A 27,922-nucleotide genomic window follows, 5' to 3' on the forward strand; every position below is an offset into this window, starting at 1 on the left:
TCCAAAGCATTGTCATTTTATGATGAGTGATTTTATGATGGCTTTGAAATGGTTTGTAGACTGGCCACATAGAAGCACTGATGGTTGACCTCTTAACACCCACATCATGTCTGCGCATATATCTGTGAAGAAATCCACAATGCCTTACCACAGGTCGGGAAGCCGATCCACGCGTCACTGATGGCGTTGAGAGCTACGTCTGTTTTAGACTGCCTACATGTTGTGGTGTGTCCTATCCCACAACCTTATGAGGTGTGGCCTATATAGCTCCCACTGTTGAAGTAATGAACCACACAGTATGTCAGTAAAATATGCAAAAAGACCACCAAAAGTTCCTAGGGTCTCATGTGAGCCAAAAGTTTATTGCATAAAATAGTGTCTGTTAAAAAAAAAAGGCCCAATGATGAGTGTTTTCTGGAAATGTCTCTATCTCGAGATAATCGTGACAATATACAATACAAATTCACTACTACTAGAGAAGACAATGTGGTTCTCAAAACTGATTAAAATATTTCGATACTGAAATAAAACCATAAAATATTTTGATATATTAATCATTTTAAAATACTAAAATACTAAATTAACTCACCCATACATTATCAAAGTGAAATTCAAAAGTTGAGCTTGTCATTGAGATGAAGGCGTCACCTGGGAAGGGGACATTACAGTGACATTGCAGATCATGGGTGTGCTTTGGGTAGAATCTCCCAGGACACAGTCTGTACTGATTGCATGACCACACAAAATTGCAAACATGCTTTGTGGCTATGTCACAAATTCAGGACTGTTAAAGTACTTTAGAGCTGGTGTCTCTGTTGTCCCCTGTGACCTGAAGCACGTCACTTGGCAGGAATCTTTCATCTCTGAGCTGTCTTATATCGAGGGTGCAGATTGACTTTTCTTAGCCAAAGACCACAGTGAAATTAGGATGCTGGCAATAGTATCCTAAAATAATAGGAAAGCATATAATTGAGAAGTGCTTGTCAAAGTAAATTTACAACAGGCTTATTTATTTTACTCAGTCAAGCCACCAAAGTAGTTTACTGTTAAGGTCATGGTTTAAAATATTTTACAGCAGTATTCATGAACAATGTTTTGGATTTAAAAACAAACAAACAAACAAACAAAAAATCAATTTCCTACACTAAAAAATCTGCCTCCCCTTTTTTAGAACAATGATTGATTTTGATTATGATAATCCTTCCTGAAGAGTATAAAAGTTGTTATCAAAAAGAGGAACGTAAGTGTGTTGTGAACACCAACTTTCTACATTTTTAACTTTCTACAATTTCCCCACAATGGAGGATAAACCTGTATACATACACATACTGTTAAGATCTGTTAAGATGGTAACACTTTACAGTAAAGTTCCATTTGCTGACATTAGTTAATGCATTATGTATTAAGAATGAACAATGGACAGTACAGAATTTATTAATCGGTTATAATTTAACAATGAAATAATATATAATATGATATAATGTTAATTTCTACATATACTAATGTATTACAAATGAACACAAATAAACAGTTAATATATATAGCGAATAAATATAGTATATTTATAATTTAACACAAACGTAATGCTGTAAATGAAGTTGTTCTTTCTTGGTACCTACTGCATTAACTAATGTTCCTTTTTTAAATAAAAATGTTTTATTGAAAATTGGGCTGGGTTGGATTGATGATAAGGGTATAGTGGATGTCATAATAGTCATAATAATGTCATAATAAAAGTAAATGTGATCACTTCACAAAATGTTTGCATAAAAGTTAGCATTGTTTTCAAATAGTTTTACAAACAACCCTGGTTGTCCTTATTTAGGAAGAACTTTAAAGCGTGAAAATGTGATGAAAGTTCTTATCAAGAAATGTCTTGTTGCTGACATAAATAGGAGGAGACCAGGGATGGTTGTAACATTTTTGACAAATCTGTCTGTATCTTGGAGTTCTTTTAAGCCAGTGCATACAAAATGTGTCTCAAACTACAGTAGTTACAAGTGCCTGGTTTTAAATGGCGTAGCTTTTATCTTTGCAGCACAAACAGAAAATGCATGGTTTAGTTTCAAACACGAGGAGTGAAATGTTACAACTCACCCCATAGTCTGGCTTAGTTGTAACATACCCTGGGGTGAGATGTAACATTATAATATCCACGAGGGTAACATAATGCAACAAGGATAATGAAGGAAAAAAAAGATTCTGAAAGCTTTTTATTCAACACTGACTTTTAAGCATTATTAGTGGGTGGGTGGGTGGGTCAGTGAGTGTGTTACATTAGCATTATGATAATAAAATTGAATATCGTGCATGTGTGTGTGTGTTTAAGAATGTTTGTTAATATCAGACATAGTAATTGAGCATAATAAAACTGAACTTGAATACTTGAATATTTAAAGACATCCTTCGGATTTACTTTCTCTTCCAAGACCAAGGCATACTGAAGTTAAAAGAAAACATAAAAAAAAACAAACAAAAAAATTGCTTGGAGTAAGTCATAACATGTTTCATTGATGTTACAATTAATCCAGAGTCTTGTAGCCATGCTACTAGCTCACCTTACAGCTAACAGGCAAAACATTTGCAATGACAACTTGGATAAAAATAGCTACACAGACACCCAATAAACATGATTTAACTTTGATAAGTTTAACAACAAAATTAAAAAATTACAAAAAAAAAAAAATTACAAAAATAAAGTATAAAAAGTTTTTTTTTTTTCCCCTCTAAAATATGCTGTCATCCACAGGGCTCCACTTCCCCACGTGGAATAAGGACTAAATTGAGAATGTGTGAATTGAATTAGGTGATTTGTAATTTGTTCCTTATTTGAGAAATTGGAACACTAACCCGTGTTACAATCATCCCCGGTCACCCCTATAGCCTAAAATATGCCCGTCACCACATTTTCCGAATAATATAAAAATACGCATTTATTTCATAGTTTCTTCGTCAAAATAGTATTTGCAGCAGGTAATAAAGATTTCCAAGCTGGAGAAGCAGCCAGAGGATGGACTCCAGTGCCATAAAGTGGGTGGGCACATTCTGACCTTATCCCTTAGCTATAAGTTTGGAAACGATCTTGTCCATGCGGACTTTGCGAGACGCATGAGTGTGCTAAATATGCCTCCACTGACAGCAGTGAAATTACAGATGGTGAGTATGATGATGGTCTGTTTGCGACACTTAACGAGACCTTTCGCTCAGTTTGTCTTTTCTGTCATTTTTTTTTCATGCTGTTTTACATAATATGAAACGATTATGAATGAAGACGAAACCAGTTTAAAGCACGTTATGTGATGCTGTAACCTTCAGGGACATGTGATTTTTAGTCGAGAGGCTGAGGTGAATGAAACAGCTAATCATTTGGTCTTTTCGTTCAAAGTATATAAAAACGTTCGCATTTTGTGAATCAAACCGGCTTGTTCAGAGTCAGAACGCGCGAAAAATCAAACGTACCTAATTTTTAAGATGTCCTAAATGCCGTCTGCTTACTCACTTGGTTTTGAGACAGAGATATAATTTACCTTGCTTTATTTACTCAGAATAAGCCTAGGCTTCACAGTGAGGTTATTGTGTTGAGTGTATTTGCATGGCTTTGCTGTCAGTGGAACATCTCTTTGAAAGGAAATGTTGCAGCACTAGGTGTATATATATTAACACTAATATTAGAGTAATCTATCTAGATATATTGTTAGGATTGCACTCGATATTGTTTGTATACAAGTAGTGTAATAATAAAGTATTTACGTAGGTACAAAAAGCTTATTTTTAGGTATACTAATTAAATATACAGCATAAAGAATCTTGTAATTTTTATTCTTTTTATTATCTTTCTTTTTCTATTATTGTTGTTGTTGTTATTATTATTATTATATGCAATAAAATATTTTTAACATTATATATAATAAATAGCATAATATTGGCATTTTTTTTTTTATTCATAAAGATGAAGATGTGTTAGTAAAGATAGGAAACAATGGAGAGGAGAGTGTGAAGTCTTGTGAGACTCACAAAGTCTCGCAATGAGCCTACCCCTAAACCCTACCTCTGTCCATACCCATAATGCGAACACAAATTGTTATAGACACAAATATAAATCCCCTGTTAAATTTACAGAGCATTAAGTGTGACCACAATGAGTGCATTGATCATATGCTTTATATTTTAATATAGGTACCAAGTTAGATACTTGATACAAAGTTTGATCTGTATGGTTTTGTCTCTTTCAGGTTAGCCCTGTGTTTTGTTTTTGTATAGCTCTGTATGAACTGTGACTTGTATGACCTATAATTTTCTATGATGTGCATTGTGATGTCAGTGAGTTTCCTGTGATGTGCTTTGCATGTGTAGCTCTTTGTGGTTCTGCAACATTATTTGCATGAATCCATGTTGTAGATAATTATCAAAATTATCAAACATCAATGGACTTTCCATGTGTCTTTTTTAGGAAGACTATATATGGCTATATAATGTGGAATCCCATGAAGGCACTAGAATAATGGTGGCTGAACTTTGGTTTAGTATGAAAAGAGTGGGGTTGTTATCTAAGAGAGGTTATCCGTTATTGGCAAAGTGTGAAAGAGTCTGAACTTCCCTAAATGATATCTCTCTATTTGGCTGTTGCCACAGTATCACCTTGAGGACATATAAAGAGGTAGTTCTTAAAATAAGCACTTGTTTTCATCCATTTGCAGAGGCCATGACTACATTAAATAAGTTATAAACACAATGTCAGAAACAAATAATAGTGAAAGGAAGCAGAAAGTGAGTTCTTCCTCATTAATTTAAAGCTAGTAGTGTCAGTCCAGCTTAAGGCCATTTATAGTGCTTACAAGGCGCACTTGGGTAAAAATCCAGTGAAACACAAGTTATAGTGCCCAGTAAAAATGCCTAAAGCTCTGTAGAAACAAGCTAAAATGGCCTGGCAAATGTGTTTTTATCTCATGTTTGCTTTTGTTACACTGTCGGTTAGATCATTTTTTTTTTTTTTTTTTTTTACTCAATTAAGCCTTATAAGTCCAATTGACATACACTGATAGAATGTCCATTGACCAACAACAGTAGCATCATTATAATACTAAATTTGTGGATGGGTTTCTTGCATTTATATATTCATGTAATTTTCAAATATTATAATGGAGGTATTATTTGTGTATGCTAAGTAATGCTTTTTTCATAGTTATATACTCCAGTGAATTTTATAATAAATGGATGTCTGGACTATTCCTTTAAACATCACAAAGTTTAAAATGACATTTGTAGCTCGTTTGAATTAAAAGCCAGTGGGACTTTCCTTCTGTGCATTATATGCATGGCTGATGGCTTAATGATGAGGATGTAGGGAGAACCACAGCCTTGTTTGACGCTAGGTGTCCAAGACAGTAAATGGATAGTCCACAGGGCCTAGAGAGAGAGCTGACAAGATTTTTAGGAAGTAACCTAATTAGAAAGACCTGCAGATCCTGAAACATCCAACTTCAGTTTTTGACAGCTAACTTTTAACTAACTTGTTAATCAGGAATAACTGGTGATCATTTGAAAATTAGTCATTGTGTAGCTATGTATGTGCATGTTGAATGGTCTATAAAGAGTGTTAATAAATATCTTATCAGTATTACACTTGCATCTTTTAGGATCCAAATTTAAATTTCAGTATCTTGTTTTAGGCTTCAACTCTTACTGTCTTAGAACAAAAATATTTCTCTGAGAGCCTTCTGTCTGCCTGAGATAAATGTAGCTTACCTTGAAATCAAGCATTTGTTTTCAGCACTGACTCAAGGTCACTGGTTTCTTTGTGAGTTTCCTTTAGATCATTTGAACGGTGTAATTATGACTGTCAGAGACTCCATAGTAGTATGTAATTTGGGTTAGAGTACTGTACACATCTTCGTCAAATGGCAACCTTGGTCAGAGTGCCAAAAGGCTAAAAGTTCACCCAGTTTTCCACAGTTTGACTCTGTATCTGTGGCATTCATCAAGCTAAATAATGAGTTAAAGGATTTAATGATTTCCTCACTGAGTTCCACCACCTGCTGTGGAGAACACAATTTTTGGTCTGGAGACTCAGCAGATGGATTTATGGGTAGCTTGGCATCCTATAACGCCACCCCCCCCCATGGGTCACACCATGGCCTGTGCGATATCCCGATCACATTGTTTGTCATGGCAACAGTGTGAAGGGAAGTCTGCAGACAAAAATATTCTTTACTGATGCTTTGTGGAGGGTATCTAAGCCATATGCAGACTTTGACTCTTACTGGTTCTGTGCCAATGCATTACTAAGCATAGCATGATAAACACACATCGCATTCATTCATCATTGCATACAGTTTTTCAGAAAACACTTTACATATACACAAAATTTCAAGCTGCATCTCTGAACTGTATTTCTATGTTTTTTCTTAGTTTTTTGCCATGTGTTTTACACGGGCCTACCAAGAAATACCTAAGTACCAACACAGAGACCCTGTGACCTCTAAGGTGCTGCTTTGTGACCAGTGTCCACCCGGCACAGCTGTGGAACGCCACTGCAGCAAGGAGGAACCCACTGTTTGTGCCCCTTGCCCAGAAAAACGCTTTGCAGAACAGTGGCATTGGGGAGACAGCTGTCAACATTGTACATCTGTCTGCAAGGAAAGGCAGATTGTACGAAGGGAATGTAACAGCACTCATGACAGGCTCTGTGAGTGTATACCTGGATATCACCTAGTGGTGGAATTTTGTGTCCGTCACACCACCTGCTCACCTGGCTTTGGTGTCGTTGTGGAGGGTAAGTACACTTATTCAATATGCTAGCAGACTATACTGAAATACTTTAGTACTGAAATAATTTACACCAACATACTGACATACTTTACTTTCTCAGATCACCTCAGTCCATTTTAGATATAATTTTTAGGAAGCTAATAATTATATTTAATAATAAAAATAAATTATAAACTCAAGACTCAAGCCAGTAAACTGACCCTGAATGAAACCCATAATGCAGCCATGGATTTTTTTTTTTTTAAACCATTTTTTTTTTAACCATTTTTAATCCAGTATTCTTCATGTACTGTATAACCTGTTTCAAGGTTAAGAAAACAAATACATTAGGAAGAAGCATACATGCAGCCAGCCAGTACATCCGTTAAGCTTTACTTGGCAGCTGGTTGAACATTTGACAGCATGTACGTGTTGTCAGGGTGCTTGTTAATCGTGCTGTATGTTTTGTCAGTGAGAAATATCCACAGTGGCTGATTTCCAGTAGAACAAGTGGAAGTAAACAGTTCCCTGTTAGTAATGGAGAGTGTGAGTGACATGGGTATTCATTAAACAGAATAACATTGCTGGCTGCTATCACTTTGGCCAGCCCCACCCAGACTCCAGCTTGAGTCTAATGGGGCTGGTCTGTCACATTCTCAAAAATTATGTTCAATTTTAAGGACTTTTTCATTACTTTTTTCATTCAATTAGGTCCAAGATTATGATTATCATTTAGGATTACTAACTTCCCAGCTCACATGCATTACATCCAAAAAGGGATGCTGCATTATTAATATAATAATATTATAGTAACACAGTGAAGATGGCATGATTATGATTTTGGGATTTTTGTAAAAATATGAATAAAGGAATTTTCCTTAGAAAATTATTACAGATGCATTAAGGGGTATATATTTTTTTTTTTTCAAAATGTAATTTTAAGTAAATGTTAACTAAAAATATAGGTTGGGCAGTTCTACTTTTGCCATAAGATAGTGACAAAGATCCATGAATACTTGACTTGTTTTTGGAACCTCTGTGAAGTCCTATTCTGGCTGATATTGTCTGACATTTTATAGATTAGCATACCATTAAACCCAAGTATTAAACTTTGTTGAATAAATTGTCCTGCACTGTTTTGTGCTTTGGACATTAATGGTGTTCGAATAATGACGCTTAAGAGGTATATTATTACTATTTTAAGCAATCAGACATATTTGAATTTTTACTTGGTGAAAAATAAAAACACATTGACTCCTATAGGGTACAAAGGAAATCAAGTTGTAATGTAAATGTATTCAAGAGTCATTTACCAGCAGTTATCATTTAGCATGATAGATGGCCAAAACATCTCCATAACTGTGCTTTCCATAGAACATCTCCTTTATAGCCAGTTCTTCTAGAAGCTAGTACACATTTTCACATTATTTTGTCAATTTCTCATACTATGTGAAATTGTTACTATGAAGTAAAACTTTTAATGTAATTTCGGCTTATTGTTACTTATTTATGCAGTTTCTAATAAAAAGTTTAAAATTAATTTGAAATTAGACACAGGCTTTATGCACAGGTAAAGAATGAGAACCATAAGAAAAATATATTACACTTAGTTCCTTATTAAATTGCTGAAATTTATTTATGTAATTAAACGCCACCAATAGGTAACATCTGAACTTCACTAATAGGTCAAATTCTGTTTAGTCATTTATAGATCTGACTCATTTTTGACCTAAACATGTGAGTGGCTGGTTTCTGTTAGTCATGTGTGAATGACATTTGTCTAAGTGAGTAACCCTTAAATAGACATCTCCAATTCTTGTAAAGTACTCTCACTTCCTATGTTTCATACACTAGACTACATGGATGTTCAGGTTAAATTAAATGAGATTCTTTTCAGATACTACTGTATCTGAGGAGTACAGTAGTATCTGCTCACAGAGGGTACATCCATAAGATATTATGTTCTCAAAAAACTTAATGTAGGAGTTTTAGTAGTATTTTTTTTTCTTTTCCTTTTTTTCAATAAAATTATATATATATATATATATATATATATATATATATATATATATACATATATATACATATGTTCTAAAATACTAACATTCCTTAATTCCGCTACAGTATGTAATAAATATACCCTTTCAAAATAATCTAAAAACAAAGTAGCACAAAATAGAACTTGAACAATGTAATATAAGAGCGCAGGATTATTTCTACAGTATGTTATTTATTCAGAGAAATGCATGAATATGACTGCTTTGCATATAAGTAGACCTAGATTTTGCTATTCAAAGTATTCTGTATTCTAAAATTACATATTGCAATTGTGTATTGAGAGTATATGTATATGTCCTGCAGGCACACCAGATAGGAACACTGTGTGTGAGAAGTGTTCCCAAGGTTATTTCTCCAGCACACCTTCATCCACTGAGTCATGCATACTCCACAGAAATTGCACTCAATTAGGCCTGAAGACTGTAAGACCAGGTACAGCCACCCAGGATACTCTGTGTGAGTCTGAAAATAAAGAGTTCACCTTTGACTGTTCCCATCAGCACACAGAGTGTCACGCCGGTAAGTAACATTTTAGCCCTTATTTTATTCACTGAAAACATTACTTTAGTAAGTAAGATAATTACTGCCAATTTTGGTGAATAATGGACTAAATTTGTTTACTGTGCTGTGATTGATTTAAGTACACTGCTCGGAATTGGCCTTGTTGGGCCCTGTGACTGTATATTACTCTGGTCCCCTTATGGATTTCAATTAGACATACAATCTTGGTCTTACCAGGGGGTTGCACTTTTGTATACTGCTTTGGTGATAGAGACCACAGGGAAAAAGAACATAAGCTGTATAGTTAACAGGAATTTGCCATGAACCCACACAAAACAGATACAAATCTGGTAAATACAAAACGAGGAAGAATTACAAGTTAAGTCAAGTCAAGTCACCTTTATTTATATAGCACTTTTAACAATTCAAATTGTGTCAAAGCAGATTTACAGTATTAAACAGAAAAATACTGTGTCAATAATAAGGACAATAGTAAACACTTTTCAGTTAAAGTCAGTTAATCATTGAATTCAGTGATGTCATCGTCCAGCTCAGTTCAGTTCAAACAGTCTTAGTGCAGTAAAGTCGACAAAATCACTGGAAATTAAGTGTCCCCAACTAAGCAAGCCAGAGGCGACATAGCAAGCAACCAAAACTCCATCGGTGACAGAAATGGAGGGAAAAAGCCTTGGAAGAAACCAGGCTCAGTCAGGGGAGGGGGCAGTTCTTCTCTGACCAGACAGTTCATTGAAATCTTTGGAAATACCTTTGTTTTGCTATTGGAGAAGATATTCATAAAAAATTGCCTATGCTTTTAACATACCCTCATTCAAATCCCATTAGATATGTATTATAAATTTGTTATTATTAAATGTTTAAAAGAAAAAAAGGCACCGTCATGTAACTTTTTAATAGTCACTGTTTCCAAGATCACCAAGAGACTAAAGTTAATGTTGGTCAATAAAAACACATCAGGAGATAAAATACACACTTCAAAGCTTATTCAGCTTATTCTTACTTCAGCCTCTGGGACCTTTGCAATCTGTCCCCTTTTTACTCTGAGCTGCTATTCCCCTGTTCTAAGCATTTACACTGTCCGAGCAAGATGATGCATGGTATATATATCTTGAAGGTGAAGATGCTTGATGTGGAGGTCCTGGGCTGGTGTGGTTACATGTGGTCTGTGGTTATATTGCCAAATTTTCTGAAACACCTTTGGAGACGAGAAATGAACATTCAATTCATGGGCAACAGCTCTGGTGGACATTCCTGCAGACAGCATGCCAATTGCACGCTCCCTCAAAACTTGCGATATCTGTGGAATTGTGCTGTGTGATAAAACTGCACATTAGAGTGGCCTTTTATTGTGGCCAGCCTAAGGAACACCTATGCAATAATCATGATGTCTAATGAGCATCTTGATATGCCACACCTGTGAGGTGGATGGATTATCTCGGCAAAGGAGAAGTGCTCACTAACATGGATTTAGACAGATTTGTGAACAATATTTGAGAGAAATAGGCCTTTTGTGTACATAGAAAAAGTCTTAGATCTTTGAGTTCAGCTCATGAAAAATGGGGGCAAAAACAAAAGTGTTGCGTTTATAATTTTGGTCAGTGTATATATTCTTGTTTAATATTTCCTGCATGATTAGGAACATAAATATATTTTGTCACAGGTCAATTACCTGTGTCATAAGTAGGGTTGGGCCAATAGATGGCGCCACTGTCTATAGCAGATGGCTGACAGACATCACAATGTTGAGCTGGCATCATGATTCCTCCCCCATCCGCAACCTGCAGAATTCGAATACTGTGTTTGGAAAAGAAATTATGCATACTACGGAACCCTAAAGGGAAAAAACATGAGACGGGAGAAAAAAAAGATATTTCAATATGTTCTCTCACAGTTGTATTGTTGGGTAATTATACTGTATATAAATTACAGGCATCATGGACCAGTCTTAAGTCGCTGGGGTATATTTGTAGCAATAGCCAAAAATACATTGTATGGGTCAAAATTATAGATTTTTCTTTTATGGCAAAAATCATTAGGAAATTAAGTAAAGATCATGTTCCATGAAGATTTTTTTGTGAAGTATATATATCCTATTGTAAATATATGAAAACTTAATTTTTGATTAGTAATATACATAAGAACTTTTTTGGACAACTTTAAAGGCAGTTTTCTCAGTATTTAGATTTTTTTGCACCGTCAGATTCCAGATTTTCAAATAGTTGTATCTCGACCAAATATTGTCCTATCGTAACAAATCATCATTGGAAAGCTTATTTATTTATTCAGCTTTCGGTTGATGTATAAATCTCAATTTTGAAAAATTGACCCTTATAACTGGTTTTGTAATCCAGGGTCACATATACTCTGTGTATTGTACAGAGTGGCAATTCCTTTTCAGTCAGTCACGTTCGACGTTACGTCAACTGATGTCATGTGGTCTCACTTGGGAGCACAATCACCTCTGTACTTAAGTAGAAAAGGCCAATGAGAATTGCCAAGTGGAATTTGCATGCAAAGCCACTCCCCCATACATACAGGTAAGATGGTGGCGTGCATTCACTCATTGAGATTTTTTGCTTTAAAGCCGATCGCTATGAAGAGCTGCTTCTACAAGAAGAAATTCCTTTACCAGTTGCCACATGACATTCTTAGCTGCAGGAATCTTTCCCTCTGTGCATTCAGTGGAGTGATCGCCCTGTCGCGCACAGATAAGTGCCATGGTCCTACCCTGGGCATACCAGCTAAAAGACCAATTTCCTACAGCTTGCACGGTTAAGAGTGTCTTACAAGATGTTTTTTCGACCGTGTGCTTCTGTGCTTATAATTAATGCAGGAACTGAGCACCATGACTGATTTTGCTCTCCGTGCGACTAAGGTCACGGCGTGGTCCCTCGGTCAGGTGATGTCTACTATGGTAGTCCCGGAGTGCCATCTCTGGCTGAACTTGGCGCAGATGAGTGATGGCGACAAATGTTGCTTTCTTGATGCACCCATCTCCCAGGCCGGCCTCTGCGGCGACACAGAGGACTTTGCCCAGCAGTTCTCGGCAGTACAGAAGCAGACGGAGGCCATGAAACACATCTTGCCCTGGCATGATGTTGTGAACACCAGGCCACCGAGTGCCAGGTCTTCGACTGCCTGTCGCCGAGGGCACCCCCCTGTGGCTTCTACACCCGCTCCGCCCCAGGAAACACCTGAAAACGGGAAGTGCCGGGGGCTTTCACCACCGCTGCTGCCGAGAGTAGCATTGTAAGCTTTCTCATTAAAAGCACATTTTTCTTCATCTCTGGGTCTATCACACCGGGCTCTGATTGTGAGTGATGCACTGCTTCCTCACACTCAGACTGGGGGAATTAATTTGCCATTTTCGCGGGATCGGGAAGAACATGTGCCTGTGTCCAGGAGCCTGTCTCTACTTCGGTATGCTATGCTTCCTGGGTTGAGTCACCCTTCTTTCCACGGCTGCCCCACCGTGGCTATGTTGGTAACTGCTCCATTGATCCCACTTGTACACAGACTGGGGGATTGGTTAGCTCTGCGCAGCCCATCTCGTTGGCTGATCCGGGTCGGTCCGACTCGGCTATGGATTCGGTCAACATGACAGCACGTCTCACGAACGAGTAAACGCAGTCAGTGCTGAACTGCCTGGATTTATTCAGGGGCAAGACAACTGTCCCTCTAAAACTCTTTTAGAGGCTCCTGGGGCATATGGCAGCTGCAGTGATGCCACTCAGCCTGTTACATATGAGACCGCTACAGCATTGGCTGCACGGCCAGATCCCGAGATGGGCATGGCACCATGGCACTTTTCGCTTCCAAGACGGGCTGGGCTGGCGTATGCAACGGGCTCCTGGACAAGACCTCTACTGCAGTGACATATCAATTGCCTCGAGTTGCTGGCAGTGCTGCTTGCCCTTTACCGGTTTCAACCGATGCTACAGGGCAAGCATGTACTAATCCCTACAGACAACATAGTGACGGTGGCTTTCCGTGGAGCCTGTGTCCTCCCATGTGTTGGATAACATCAGGCAATTTGAAGGAGGCTGGCTCAATGTCGGTTTGCAGTGCCATTCCCTTTGGATCTGTGTGTTTTTCTTCCAGTTGTTCCTCCTCAGTGAACTCTGGGTCCTCCGTTTCCCCACAGTCCAGACTAGATGGAGTAGTCTGTATACATTTAGCATTCACATCAGTCTGCATGAACAAAATAATGGCGTTAATGGAATGACTCACGCCTTAGATATCACCACTTTATTACATCAAAATAAAACTTGAAATGGCAATCAACTTGTTGAATTTGAAGGTACATCTCTATGTTCTGTGACCAGTGTTTTTTGTTTGTTTGTTTACCACTAGTGCATGCCAAGTTCAAGATTAGGTGTAAGGACAATTCTCACAAAAAAAATATATTTTTGCATTAAAAAAATAATAATAATTAAGTAATGTATTATATAATAAATTTAGAATTTATTATTTTTTTTATAATTTCTTAATAAACTAGACTTTTCATAATTCACAATTTATGTATACAGTGCAATAGTACAACAAAACAAAAACCTCTGAAGAAAAAAATAAATGTCACATTTGTTTAGAGCATTTTCTATAAATAAAGTCAAGCTGCAATACTAAACAGGCAGAGGTGTAAAGAATACCAAAAAAACAAAAAAAAAAAAAAAAACATACTTGAGTAAAAGTACAGATACCTTACAGTAAAAATGACTCCACTACACAAGTCACTTATTCCAAAACAACTTGAGTAAAACTCTTACCCCTGGTTTCAAAGACAAGGCTTAAGCCTAGTCTCAGACTAAAATGTAAAGCCTTCTACACACTGCATGATTTTCGGCTGTCCCAAATGAAAGATTGGCATCGTGAAACAATTGTGGCGATTTCTGTGATCGTGGCTCCTAATCTGTGGTCCTATGTCGCACAGTGAGAGAGGTTCAAAGACACTCATTATCGCGGTCTTGCGAGCAAAGTTAGCCTACGATCATTTTCTGAGAGTGTCAGCAATTCAGCCTGGTCTTCGCACGGTGTGTTTGCTGCCACGACCCACGTTAACTGATCAGCCAATAAAAATGTGATATGAAATCAACGCGACATGGCGTTAAAACTTAAAACTGCTTACCTTATTACTTCCTCTTTCACCGCTTCTACTTTTTGTCAGCACACATAAAAACTACAACTGCCAAAGTGTGATTCATTATGCTCTTTTTGTTTACCACTAGCGCATGCTGATGACGTTATATTTTTCTGTAGTAACGTGTGCCGTAGCCTACGAGTCAATAGTCATCATCGTACAGTTAACATGCACGTCGTACCCAAGTTTATTAGACCCATGTCACACAGTGTGATCAGCAATAATTTTATGGGATTGCTAAAATTGTGTAGTGTGTAGAAGGCTTAAGTCTGAGCTGTTTTAACTGCAAGAAACTTGCACTGATCGATCTTGAAATATGCCAGTGCCCTTGTTTTGACACCAGTAATGATTATTTATTCTTTCTTTTTTTTTTTTTTTTTATTAAAATTACTTTAATGTCCTAATTGGACATAATAATGGCCTACTCCTGTCTTAGTCTAAGCCCTGTCTGTGAAACCAGCCCTTAGAGTATTTGATTTTAACAGTATTTAGGTATTTTACTTGTACTAAATATGGGCTCAAAGATTCATTAGTCAAAGAGACATGCCAGTGAAAAACTGTAACGTTGTGGAGAAGCTAGAGAAAACAGGCAAAGGTGCAGGTATTTGATGGAAAAACTAGAACAAACAATAAGCCAAAAACCACAGGGAACAAAGAACAGCATGATGTGCGGTACTCCACATAATGGGACTTGACGCTGATTGAAATATATCCAGAGACAGAACAAACAGTCTAAACAGTGACAGCTAGCAACACTGTGGCTGAATTAGAAAAAAAAATCGCTACCTTTCATACTTTGGTGGTGCGTTGCCCTATCGTCCCTGTCCAATAGTGTTTGTGCAGTCACATCAGCAAATGTTAAATGTTAAATGTCCCCAACTAAGCAAGCCAAAAGGAAACAGTGGCAAGGAACCCAACTCCATCAATGACAGAAATAGAGAAAAAAACCTTGGAATAAACCTGGCTCAATCGGGGGGCCAGTTCTCCTCTGGCCAGATGAACCTACATAGTATGGCTGAATTCCAGGCTGCAAGTCAGACTGTGATTAATATTTTTCATAATATTTCATCCGATTCCTTGTCCTTGAAGAGTGGGATACATTACACTAGCATTTGGTGGGAGGGGAGCTGAAGCTCTAGGTGCTGATCCACCATCTGATCTGGATACGGACCGGAACCTGGTGCCTGCAATATGAATGAGACAGACAGATGACCCTTTTTGAGTGATTAGCATAAATGCCATTCCATTTATGATGTAACAACTACATTGGATGTTATGGAAATGTTCCTGGTTCTGGATTACCATTATTTTTTATGCAGCCTAACAATCCTTTAAGAGATCTGAATCATTGAAATATGATGGTGTGTGTTATGTATATGCCACATTAAAAGATGTTCCAGAGTTTAGGTACTAAATTAAAAAAAGGATATACTGCCCTCAGCTGATTTTGATATTCTAGGTATTTTCAAATGGCCATTTTGAGATTGCAATGGGAGAAGGACTATAATGCAATAAGAACTCACTCAAGTACTGTAGAGCTAAACCATCCAGGGCTTTGTAAGTAATCAGCAAGATTTTAAAATGTATTCAGTGTTTAATAGGAAGCCAATGCATTGTTGACATAACTGGGCTAATATGGTCATACTTTCTGGTTGTAATAAGAACTCCAGCTTTACAATAACCTACCCTTGAGGTCTTGAATGCCTGAATTAACCTTTTACCTTTTTTTTCGAATAACCTTTCCCATTTGACATTGAGAGCATATGCTCAAATTTTGATATATTTTTAAGATGGAAAATGTGGTTTTAAAAATGTTAGAAACGTGGCTTTCGAATGAAAGAATGCCATTAAATAGCATACCAAGGTTCTTTACTGATGACACAGACTGCTGATGACATAAAGATTTCACGAGTATTCTAGGTTATGTGTGGAGGTTTTTGGTTCAATAATTAAAACGTCTTTTTTTTTTCTTTCTTTAGAATTTAGGTTGTAAAAAAAAAAAAAAAATACTAGTCGTCCAATTGTTTATATCAACAATGCATTCCATTAGTTTTGTGAATTTTTTGTCCATGAAAGAAAAAAAACAGAGCTGAATTTGTATTTTCAGCTTGAACATTTTTGGGACATATTTTAATGGCAAGGATGAAATATTAATATTAAGAAGTGGCTCTACGGTATCTCAAAGACCTTTTGCAGTAGTTTAGTCGTTATAGGGTCTAACATGCATGTTGTTGGTTTAGATGATTTTACAGGTTTGTACAATTCTTCTTCTCCTATAGCAAAGATTAAATTAAATTGTTCCTTAGATGGGACATAGGTGCACTTATAATGTTACTGTGATTTTTACATCAATACATTTTAAAATAAAAGTGCATTTTCTACACTGATTTTAGCCCTCTGATTTAAATGCTCTGTTGTAACGGGGTGTGTCTGCTGTGAGACTATGATTGGCTGAAATACGAAATAATTAGTACATGTGGAGCTCTCTTGAAAACTTGTACTACGTTTATACTATTACAGTTGTTGAGATTAACTAAATGTGAAACGTGTTGATTATAGCATTATAATTACATTTACTCTCGTCACAAGAAAGGTTAGAAGATTCCAGACTGTTGAGTGCATGAATCTCGTCAACTTAAGTTTTGCATTTACGAATGCTTTCATCATAACTAACAGTGCAAACATGATGTAAATAAGAGATTCATTGTGCAGTGTGGACTGTCATTAAATAAAACTGCTGTGTGATTGACAGCTTCAGCTTTTATAAAAAGGAAGCATTGCTTTCTATAACACATTTTTTCACACTACCTAAGAGAAACAGTGGGCATCATTTATCAATCTAACGTAGAAACGAGCACAGATCCAAGTGCACAAGTCAACTTATGACAGAGTTCACGTGTGATTCATGAAATATTCATATGCTGACAGTCCTGTTGTACGAATGTTTGTACACAGTGTTGCCAACTAATTTTCAGGAAAATTTGCTAAAGGCAGGTCAATTTGATGCTAAAAGTTGCTAAATGGCATTGTGACGTCATTAGATGATGATGTCATTATGTAACATGACGCAAAACTGCTGCTTTGCGTAGAATACTCATTTGAAATTGCTCAAATCTCAGCAAAGAATATTATTTGAAATATGTTATTTTAAATTTTTTTGTAGAAATAAACATTTAATATATAGCCTATTATATGTAAAAGCAATATTTTTATTATATTTTTATTTTTAAATACAACATTGGATTATTGAAAAGTTAACCACTTTTGTACAATTGCATTTTGTGTGTTTTCCAAATAACTAGTAAAACTACACATGATTAACAATTATAATTTTAAGCAGTAAGTTGGTAGTACGATAAATGCTACACTCTAAGGAAAGTCCATAAAATAAGGCACAGTATATTTCACAAGGATAGTTATATGAAGGACATATTTAGATAGATAGATAGATAGATAGATAGATAGAAAACATTTGGGAAAAAAGTTGCTAGGGTAGTCTGAAAAGTTGATAAACCTAGCAACAAAATTGCTAAGCTGGCAACACTGATACGTTGATAAATGTGGCAGCTGAAAACAATCATCATTTCAATATCACACCCCTAAAAACACCCCGGTTTAGAAGCCTTGCCCCTAGAGTTTACGACACAGAGAAATGAAACCCAGCCAAAAAGAGGAAGTAAACTCATGAAAGAGAAATTAATTTTACTCTAAAAATACCCTTGCATTTGCAAACAATGGCATTAATTTATACAGTATGTATATTAAATGCCAATAAACACAACAAAAAATTTATAAACATTATATCCTATGTAGTTCTCCTCAAGTAAAACACAAATTAGGCTATAGTGAATACAGAATACAAACGTTGAGCTAAAATGAATAAATGAGTAAAGCAAAACTAAACAGCATTGGGCTCACAAGCCTCTCATGACATCCAAATGTTTCCATTTTTTGCCATGTAACATTTGGTTGCTAAACTATTATCGATGATGTAAACAAGTTTTTGTACTTCACCTGTGTTCCAACATTCATGTAAATCATCCTTTACATGCGCAAAAATTTTTATTTTACAGCAGACCTTTTAAATTGTGCAGTGTAACTTTTATGTTTGGTTGACTGCATTAAGTGCATTTTAGTTTGATTAATGGCTGAAACTGTCAAGTTAGCAACACTGAAATGTTGTGTGTGTGCGTGTGAGGCACGTAGCTGCACGATCAGTTACATTTAATTAAGTAAAGATATAAAGAAAACAAATAAAAAGCATTAAGGGTGTCACAATGAAAGTGGTGACGGCCTATACTTGTTGCAAAATGTTTTTGTTTTTGTTTTGTTTTTTCTTTTGGTAATCTGTTAAATATTTAAGAGAAATATATATTTTCTGAGAACAAGAACATCTGACTGTGCATGAATCATTACATATCATAAATCACTGTTCACAGTTTAGGGACATAAAGTGACAAAGTCTGAATTAAGTCGTTGTTCTTCGTTTCAGTAAAAGCTGTTTTTGGACAAATTAGGAAGTTTTGACCTCTGAAACTTACAATATGTTTTTACAGTATTATGACCTCTTGCATGCCAAAAGATCAGGGAAAATTTCTCAATTCATGATCCCTTCTGCATATTGTACATATAAAATAGAAGAATCATATCTAAGTAGTCTCATATTCATAATTGTGACAACGTCTGTTTACGGTGTCTACCACTGTAATAGATATTTACATCTACCAATATCTATACAGTATATTGAGAGAGAGAGAGAGAGAGAGAGAGAAAGAAAGAGAGAGAGAGAGAGAGAGAGAGAGAGAGAGAGAGATTGAGATTTACAAATACTTTATTACAACTATACGAACATAAAACAATCAGCAATTCTCAAAAAAACATCACATTAAAACAACAACTTATTGAGGATTAAATTATCCTGTGTAACAGAGTAGAGCACATCCTTATAACACTATATACTGGAAATTTTTTCTAGATCACTCACCAATTTATAATAATTAAAATCAATTTTTATACGCGCTTTTAACATTTTGACAAAAATACAAACAACATCGACATCCAAGGAACCTTCTATCTTGTTTCGTCTACTCATGTAAATGGCCATCTTAGCTCTTCCCAAAATAAAATTGAACAATTGGCATTGTTCCCTCTTTTTCTGGGAGTATCTATACCCCAAAATAAACAACTGCTTGGAAAAAACTATACCAAAGAAAATAAAAAGACACTCTAACATTGAAAACAAAGGCATGAGACGACAACAATCCATAAAGCAATGAAACACAGTCTCACAAAAAGTACAAAAAGGACAATCATGAATAACATCGGAGTTCATAACTGAAACAAAAGAATTAACAGCCACAGCTGAATGAAGGACCCTCCACTGTAAATCTGCCACTTTCTTTAACAATGGGGGTTTGTAAAGTGCCCTCCACTCAGGTCCAACATCGTCAGATAAAGCTAAGCGGGCTCTCCATGGAGTGTCAGCTCTCTTATTCAGCTTTTCCTTATTCAAAATCTTCACCAACATTCTATATACTACTTTTCTGTCAGCGTCATGTGCACATACATTTGAATCAACAATTTTTAACAAAAGGCCACTGCAGTCCTTAAAATCTGGAAAAATGTTCACCAAAGGAAAACAATCATCAACACAGGGTTCACAAACACCATCATGGAAAGAGTGCAATAATGACTGTTCAGAAACCGTTAAAGCCCCTTTCCACTTTTTGAGCAAAGAATCAGTTACCCGAACAGAGGTCACACTTAGGTGGGAGGCAAACAAATGAGCATTATCCATCTCTGCTCCTGTGTACTGAATTACATGTCCCAGAGTCACTATGTTAGCCCTGCGGAGTTTTTCCTGTAGACTGGGGCCTATCTGACAGGCCACACTCAGACGGGGCCCATGCACAACCGGCTCCTGAAAAAGCCAGTACAGTGAGCTGTGAGGCTCTGGCCTCTCCTTTCTGAACAGACTCCACATTTTAAATAATCCACGATAAAAGCTTGGTAGTCCCAAAGTGTTGAGCTGTGTTGGTTTCATTAAAAACAAGGCTTTGTCCAGTCCAAATCCACCCAGATTTTTCAGAATAGCACATGCCAGTGGTCTCCACACCAAATCTGTCGGACCATACAGAAACCTCTGCAGAAACTGAAAGCGAAAAGTTGCCCCTCTGCTGTTCAGATGAATTAAACCTTGTCCTCCTTCATCTTTTGGCAAAAATAATACACTTTGCGGCGTCCAATGCAAACGATCCCAAAAAAAGTCAACTAGAAGTGTTTGGATCTTCGGCAACAAGTCCAGAGGGGGATCGACACACCACAAACGATGCCATAAAGTAGATGAGATCAGATTATTAATAATCAAAACCCGACCTCTATAAGACATCTTAGATAAAATCCATTTCCATCTGGAAATACAACCCTTCACCCTCTCAAGAACATTTTCCCAGTTTTTAAGGACAAAAGGCTCCTCACCCAAAAACACACCTAAATACTTTATACCCCCATCCGTTTTCCAAATTAAACCTGCCGGCAACATAAGAGTCTTTTCAAGCACTCCTCCTAGACTGAGAGCCTCACTTTTACTCCAGTTTACTCTGGCTGAAGAAATCGTGCTATATTGATCTATAATATCTATTAGCATATCAATATCTTTCTGGTTATTAACTATGACGACCAAATCGTCTGCATATGCAGATAACTTTAACGGTATGTTAGAACCTGGTAAAATTACACCTCGTAAAACAGATCTGAGTTTCTGTAATAGAGGTTCAAAAGCCAGAGAACAAAGCATTCCAGACAGGGGACAACCCTGTCTAATTCCTCGCTGGACCTGAAAGGGAGCACTCAAAACGCCATTGATCTTTAAAACACTCTGAACATTACAATACAGCGTTTTTATTTTGTTGATAAAACCAGAAGTAAAACCAAAAGCAACCATTGTTTCCAATAAATATTTATGCTCAACTCGGTCAAACGCTTTCTCTTGATCAATAGAGACCAATCCAATTTTGAGATCAAAAAGCTTAGCAACTTCCAAAAGATCCCGAATAAGCACAATATTATCAGAAATCAATCTGCCAGGAACACAATAAGTCTGATCAGGGCCAATAACTTGATCCATTACTTTAGTAAGTCTACTTGCCAGTACTTTGGAAAGTAGTTTATAATCAGTACAAAGTAAAGACACTGGCCTCCAGTTTTTTATAAGTTGCAAGTCACCTTTTTTTGGCAGCAGTGTAAGTACAGCCCTTCTACAACTTAAAGGCAAATGTTTGTTTAATAAACTATTGTTCAGAACAGACAAAAGATCCTCTCCAATCACAGACCAAAAAAATTTATAAAAATCGACCGGTAATCCATCTAAACCTGGGGCTTTGTTGCTCTGCATACTTTGCAAGGCTGCATTAAGTTCATCCATAGAGATATCTGCTTCCAACATTGCATGATCCTCTTCTTTGACCTGGAGAAGTCCAGTATAAAAACTCTGAGCTATCACTTGCTCATCTTGATGCTCAGATTTAAATAAATTACTATAAAAACTAACAGCATATTTACGAATGGCTGTATGATCAGACAACAAATAACCCAAATCAGATTTTAAACTCTGAATAAGTCTATTTTGACTATTCTTCTTTTCCAGTCCAACAAAAAGTGCGAAGGAACATCCATTTCCATTATATTCTTAAAACGGGATCTAATTAATGCGCCTTGCGCTGATGCTCCTAGCAGGTTATCTAAAATGGATTTCTTAATCTCAAGAGCCTCAAGAACATGTTGATCTTGAGTCGTCTCTACTTGAGCCTGAAGTTTCTGTACTTCAGATTCCAGTTCCTTCACTGAATTCATTAACACTTTGGTTACATTACAGTTATACTGCTGGCACAACTGTTTTATTTTAACTTTTCCCAAGTCCCACCACTGCTGCAAGGACTTAAACTCAGTTTTTTCACTCTGATGGTTTTTCCAGAAAGATACAAATATTTCTTTAAAATTTTTATCTTCTAATAACATTGTGTTAAAATGCCAGTAGGCACTGCTGGGCTTCACACATTTAATAAAAACACAAACTACAACAAGTGAGTGATCCGAAAAACCAACAGGATTTATAAAACAATTTTTAACAACATTAAAATGGTGTTTAAAACAATAAAAACGATCAAGTCTGGCCATATACAATAAATTGTTTTTACAGTGTGTCTAAGTATACTGACTTTGATTGCCATTTACGCTTCTCCAGATATCATACAATTCATGAGTTTCTAACAGTTAATTTAGTTGACTGCGAGAGGCCAAGTGCGGCTCCACATGATTCCTGTCTAATCTATTTACTGTGCAATTCCAATCCCCACCTATAAATAAAAATTCATCATTACTACATCTTTAATACTATCTTTAATAACATCACTTAAAATGTCTAGGAAAGGCAATCTTTCTGCACCAACAACTGGAGCATATACAATGATAAAAACAAAAGATACATTTTCATACACTGCTCTGATTTTTAACAATCGACCCTTAATAAACTCTACACACTCAACAGACTGGGGAATAAACCTTTTAGAAAAGAGAATCCCCACTCCACAACTATTACTCGTATTATGACTCAAGAAAACATTACCCTCCCATTCTCTCTTCCAATCAACTTCATTAACAGCAGTGCTGTGTGTCTCCTGTACAAAAATAACATCCAATTTTTTAAGGGAACACAGTCTGAAAAACAAAGCTCTTTTTCTTTCATCTCTAGCTCCGTTTAAATTCAGACTGCCTAATTTTAACTCACTCATAAAACAAAACAAGAAAAACAAAACAAAACCAAAAAAAAAAAATAAGAAAAATTATACATAATCGCCATCCTCTAATTGTCTCTTAGCCTTCAGAACAACTTTCTTTAAGCGATACAACTCTTGATCAGTGAAGGATTCTCCTCCATTTTCAGTTCGTTTTTGACAACTCCTAACTGAATCAATAAAAAGTTGTAAATCAGGAAAAGCTGTCTCAATTTTTATATTTCTTGCTCCTTTAGTATTTTTTAGGAAATTCTTGATGCTCGCCATAGTGTATCCACCTTTACTTTGGGATAATGACTGTGAAGAGGCTAAAGAGCCTTCATCAGAGTCCACCGCAACATCACCGCAACATCAAAAGATTGTGAGCTGTCTTGAAGAGGAAATTTCTTTATCTTAACAGAAAACTGACCCCCATCTCCAAATTTTCTCTTTCTTTCATTGTCTTCGAGGTATCATCAACAAGCATCTCACTATCATCAACCACAGAGCACCCTGCCCTTTCCATGTCCTTCTGAGCGCCAGAGGAGACTTCTCTTTCCATTTCAGACTCCTGTGGGCTGTTCTCAGCTAAGCTAAAAAGCTGACCATTGCTTGTCCTCTTCCCTTTATCTGAAACATTTTGATCGTTTTCCTGAAGAACACTTAATTCCTTCTGTTTTAGTCCCTGATTTTCAGTAGGCTCAATCTGTTTCTGTTCCTGAGGATCATTTTGTTCACTTAATTTTTCCTTTTGAGATTTGGAACATTTATCTGTTTTTTGTTCATGATTTTCTAATAAATCCTGTTCTACTCCTTGAGCTTCATTTAATTTTTGTCCCTGAGAAACATTTTGTTCATGTTGTTTTTTCCTTGGAGTTGCATTTGCTTTGCTCAAAACATGTCTCTGAGTGTCACTGGATTTATCTTTTTCTTGAGATTTGTTTGATTCACCTTGTTCTACATTCCTATTTATATTTTCAGTATTTAATTCTGGACAAGAACGAATGAGATGACCCTTGATTCCGCATCCAAAACATTTCATTTTTTTCTGAGGAAACATACACACTGTAATCATAGTCTTCCACTCTAAACTTGAGCACCAAATTTAACTCTTCATTATCTTTTAGAATCATAAAGACTTGTCTTCTAAATGAAACCACATGCTTTAATTGCGGAGATTTGCATCCGAGAGAAATTGTTCTAATCGGCAACATTAGCTACCCATGTCTCGAAAGTTCTCTCGCTAACATTTCATTTCCGATAAACGGAGGAACTTGTGACAAAACAATCCTTTTCGCAGGACTAACAAGCGGCACTGCTTGAACAAACGTGTCTTTAACTTCTACACCTTGTTCAACAATCATTGCAACTTTATCCACACTGTCAACAAAAATCACAACTCCATTGTTCATCCTAGATGCAGATTTAATACTATCATAACCGACTATTTCTCCGACTGCCAACACGCAGTCCTCCACAGAGCAGTCTATAGTCAGACACAGTTTGCATGCGTGCCGGCGTGTGAGTGCCTCCAGCCCTACACCTGCAGCTCCACGCGCCGGCATGACGACCGCTGGCCGCCGCCACACAAACACTAGCTCGCTTAAAACACACCAGTAAGATACCAATGAATATCCAAAAACAAAAACAAAAAACAAAAAAAGTTAGAAAAAAAAAGGATAGAAAAGGAGCACTCACGCCAAACGCTCACACTCACGCCTCCGCCCACTTGCTCAGCACATGCGGACAGAGAGAGAGAGAGAGAAAAGTAATTGTTATATTGGAATTTCTCTGTAGTGGTAGATGCCCCTTATTTACATTTGAGCCTCTGCACCTGAGAAACTCTCTGCCCATCCTTGTATGCACTGGATTGAAGTTAAATCAAATAGAATACCCAAGATGTGTCACTCATATGGTTTTGAATGCTCAATATGGCCACTTTATCGAACGAAGCCCCTCCTTCTGAGTAAAAGAGCCAATCGCTATTCAGTAAAGTTATTGCATCTCTGCAGCTGCCATTAGAAGTCACAGTTGTTATAGAAACAGTCAGCATTCTGAGACACACGCTTAGGACTGTGCATCCACACTGGCTAGTCTAGCCTAAGTAATAAGCTTTTTTTAATGCTATTTAAGCAAAAGAAACAACTTTTGTGAGACGGTTGTTGTTAGATTTCATTGGTAATTTCAAATATGAAATTTAATTGTAAGCTTGGAGAACAGTTTTGGAGAATTTGATGTTTCCCCATTCAAAGAGATAGGAGCTGCACTTGCTTGCCTGAGAACTTTTTGAAGATGGCCACTGAGTAAAATGACTTGACTTCAAGAGACTTTGGTGAAATGTACTTGAAGTATGCACCAAACACTAGAAAAAATACAAATATCAAATCAGGAGTGCAGATAACAGATACTCAATATACAATGACTCGAATTAAACCAGGCGGACAAAAAACTTGATTAGGACATTCCTATACTAACCTACACATTTAGCCATGACACATGACTAGTTCTATAATCCTGAATACCCACGGATAGGTTGGAGTGCAGTTTAAAGATGTGGAAGGTCAAAGCTTTTTTCAGCATGTAGGAACATGTTAATTCAACATAAAAAACCTAAGGGCTACAATAGTACAAAGTAGCTGATACACTAACATGTTTTGTGCACTTCATGTTTCTATAACCATCCTGACACCTCTCTTTCAATGCCTTCTAGACATTACATTATGTGAGGAAGCCATATTTCAATTCCTTACATCACCACCTTTGGCTTCTGTCCCTGTGGAGCGTCTTTCTGAGAGCCTTCCAGGACGCAAGGTGGACTGGAAGAGTGTTGAGAGGCTGAAGAAAAACTGCAGTCCTCAGCAGCAGGCACTACATCTGCTTCGTCTCTGGAGAGAACAAAATAAGGACCAAGACAAACTCCTCAGCATCATCCAAGGTTATCATCTCTGTTTGGTTTACATCAAAACAAGTGAGAAAGTACAAGTGTTAGTGATCATGAAGCCTATTTTTGTCTTATGTTGTGGGAATGTGGTTTACAAGTAATCCTGTTATTTAAGGATTTAAGAATATGAAACCCATAATACTTAAGTTAATAATAAAAGTCCATAAAAGGTCAAACTATAAATAAATAAAACTATAAATGTAAATCTCATTCAAACCCCTAATCAGTATATCAAATATGAACTCATCAGTGCAGTGTACTTTAAGTTAATAGTACTAACATGTGTCATCCTATTTCTCCTAGGTGTAAACCACTGTGAGAGGAAAGTATCTCGCTGTGCCAATGTAAAAAACCTTACTCTGGAAGACCTGTTAAGCTTGATAGAGAGTTTACCTGGGGAGAAAGTGAGCGAGGGGGATGTTCGTGCCATGGTCCGTTCCTGTCCCTCACAACGTTACATCCTGCAGCTCCTACACCTGTGGAAGATTCAGAATGGAGGTCAGGACCTGGCCAAAGCTTTATCTCACAGTCTCCGCAAACTAAATTTGAAAGGTGCCCGCCGACCCCTTCTTAAAATTCTGAAGAGGATCAGTCGGATTATTAGTGCGTCATCCATACACCGTATGTATGAGAAGATGATTGTTAACATGATCCAGGACAACACATGTTTCAAAACCAAACTGTACAATGACTAATTATACTTTATCGAAAGACAATATAAACAAGTTATTTAAATGAAGAGAAGTTGTACATAGTTTTTGACAATTGTGAGCTAAAACTGGGCAGGGTTGATAAACTGATTTGTTGTGTGGAGATGTAGATTTTTTCTTTTCTTTTCTCGTGGCCTGATATTCTTGTTTTTAGAGTGGACTGAAACTAAGAGTTTGATTCCAAAATGAAGATATAAGCCAAGTTCTACAGAAAAAAAATTAACTTTAATTCAGGATATTGCTTGACCTGCTAAGTCTCTGAAAATGCTTTATTGAAGTTGTAAATAATGAAAGTTGGTCATGAATGTATAATACTATGGAAAGCAGTTATGTTATATTTAACTGTAATTATATGTTGTCATTTTTTGTTTTGTTTATAAAATTTTAAAAAGAAAATATTATTTATCAATTTGTCAGAAAACTGGAATCTAGAAAGGCAGTATATCATTTCTTTTTGATTTAAGGATTTAAATGTAGTTGTGACTGTTTTGAGTAGATATTGATCTTTACCACCACATATTCTCATATTGAAAGTATTCTCAAATGTATCAGGTCTGCCACATTGTATGAAAACATTTTTATATACTTTGTTGTGTTTTATTGTGGATGCTGAAGACCCTTTGTCCATACGGGGACCACTAGGGCTTAAGGGTTCTCATTTAGTCATCTATTGTTAGCCTACCAGACAAGTGCCCAGGGACTTTGCAGGACCATGTTCTGACCCTGTAACCATGACAAGCTTGTAAAACTGTGTGCGTTGGATATAGTAATTAAGGTAGCTAATAATGTAATCTTAATTATAACTTAATCTCTCAAACACCCTGCGATGTGCTTATTGTTTGATATCCATTTCTCATTCTAATATATGACTTTTTTTACTGCCAGTGTAAATTTTCTTGTTTTTTTTTTCTTTAAAAATGAATTTATTCTATCAATCACTCTTTGCGTTTGTACATTATTTGATTCCACACTATTATATTCACTGAGAATATGGAGGTATCATACAGAAACAATATTCAAATATAGTAGGAAGCAGTTG

The 27,922-nt window shown here is 36.5% G+C and overlaps 1 protein-coding gene across 1 annotated transcript; it reads left to right on the forward strand.

Annotated features, from left to right (window-relative positions):
* The first annotated feature begins 3,080 nt into the window (after positions 1-3,080).
* Positions 3,081-27,753, forward strand: LOC127179119 (tumor necrosis factor receptor superfamily member 11B). The gene is made up of 5 exons (XM_051132417.1): positions 3,081-3,156; positions 6,409-6,772; positions 9,109-9,324; positions 25,943-26,167; positions 26,477-27,753. The coding sequence occupies exons 1-5, from the start codon at positions 3,109-3,111 to the stop codon at positions 26,866-26,868; spliced, it is 1,245 nt and encodes a 414-aa protein (XP_050988374.1). The 5' UTR covers positions 3,081-3,108; the 3' UTR covers positions 26,869-27,753.
* Positions 27,754-27,922: the final 169 nt, after the last annotated feature.

Source organism: Labeo rohita, chromosome 16, assembly GCF_022985175.1.
Source record: "Labeo rohita strain BAU-BD-2019 chromosome 16, IGBB_LRoh.1.0, whole genome shotgun sequence".
NCBI lineage: Eukaryota > Metazoa > Chordata > Actinopteri > Cypriniformes > Cyprinidae > Labeo > Labeo rohita.

Coding starts and splice junctions, on each gene's coding strand:
- LOC127179119 (XM_051132417.1), top strand. CDS start 3,109: ATGAGTGTGCTAAATATGCCTCCACTGACAGCAGTGAAATTACAGATG. Junction 3,157..6,408: donor CAGCAGTGAAATTACAGATG/GTGAGTATGATG, acceptor GTTTTTTCTTAG/TTTTTTGCCATGTGTTTTAC. Junction 9,325..25,942: donor GCACACAGAGTGTCACGCCG/GTAAGTAACATT, acceptor AATGCCTTCTAG/ACATTACATTATGTGAGGAA.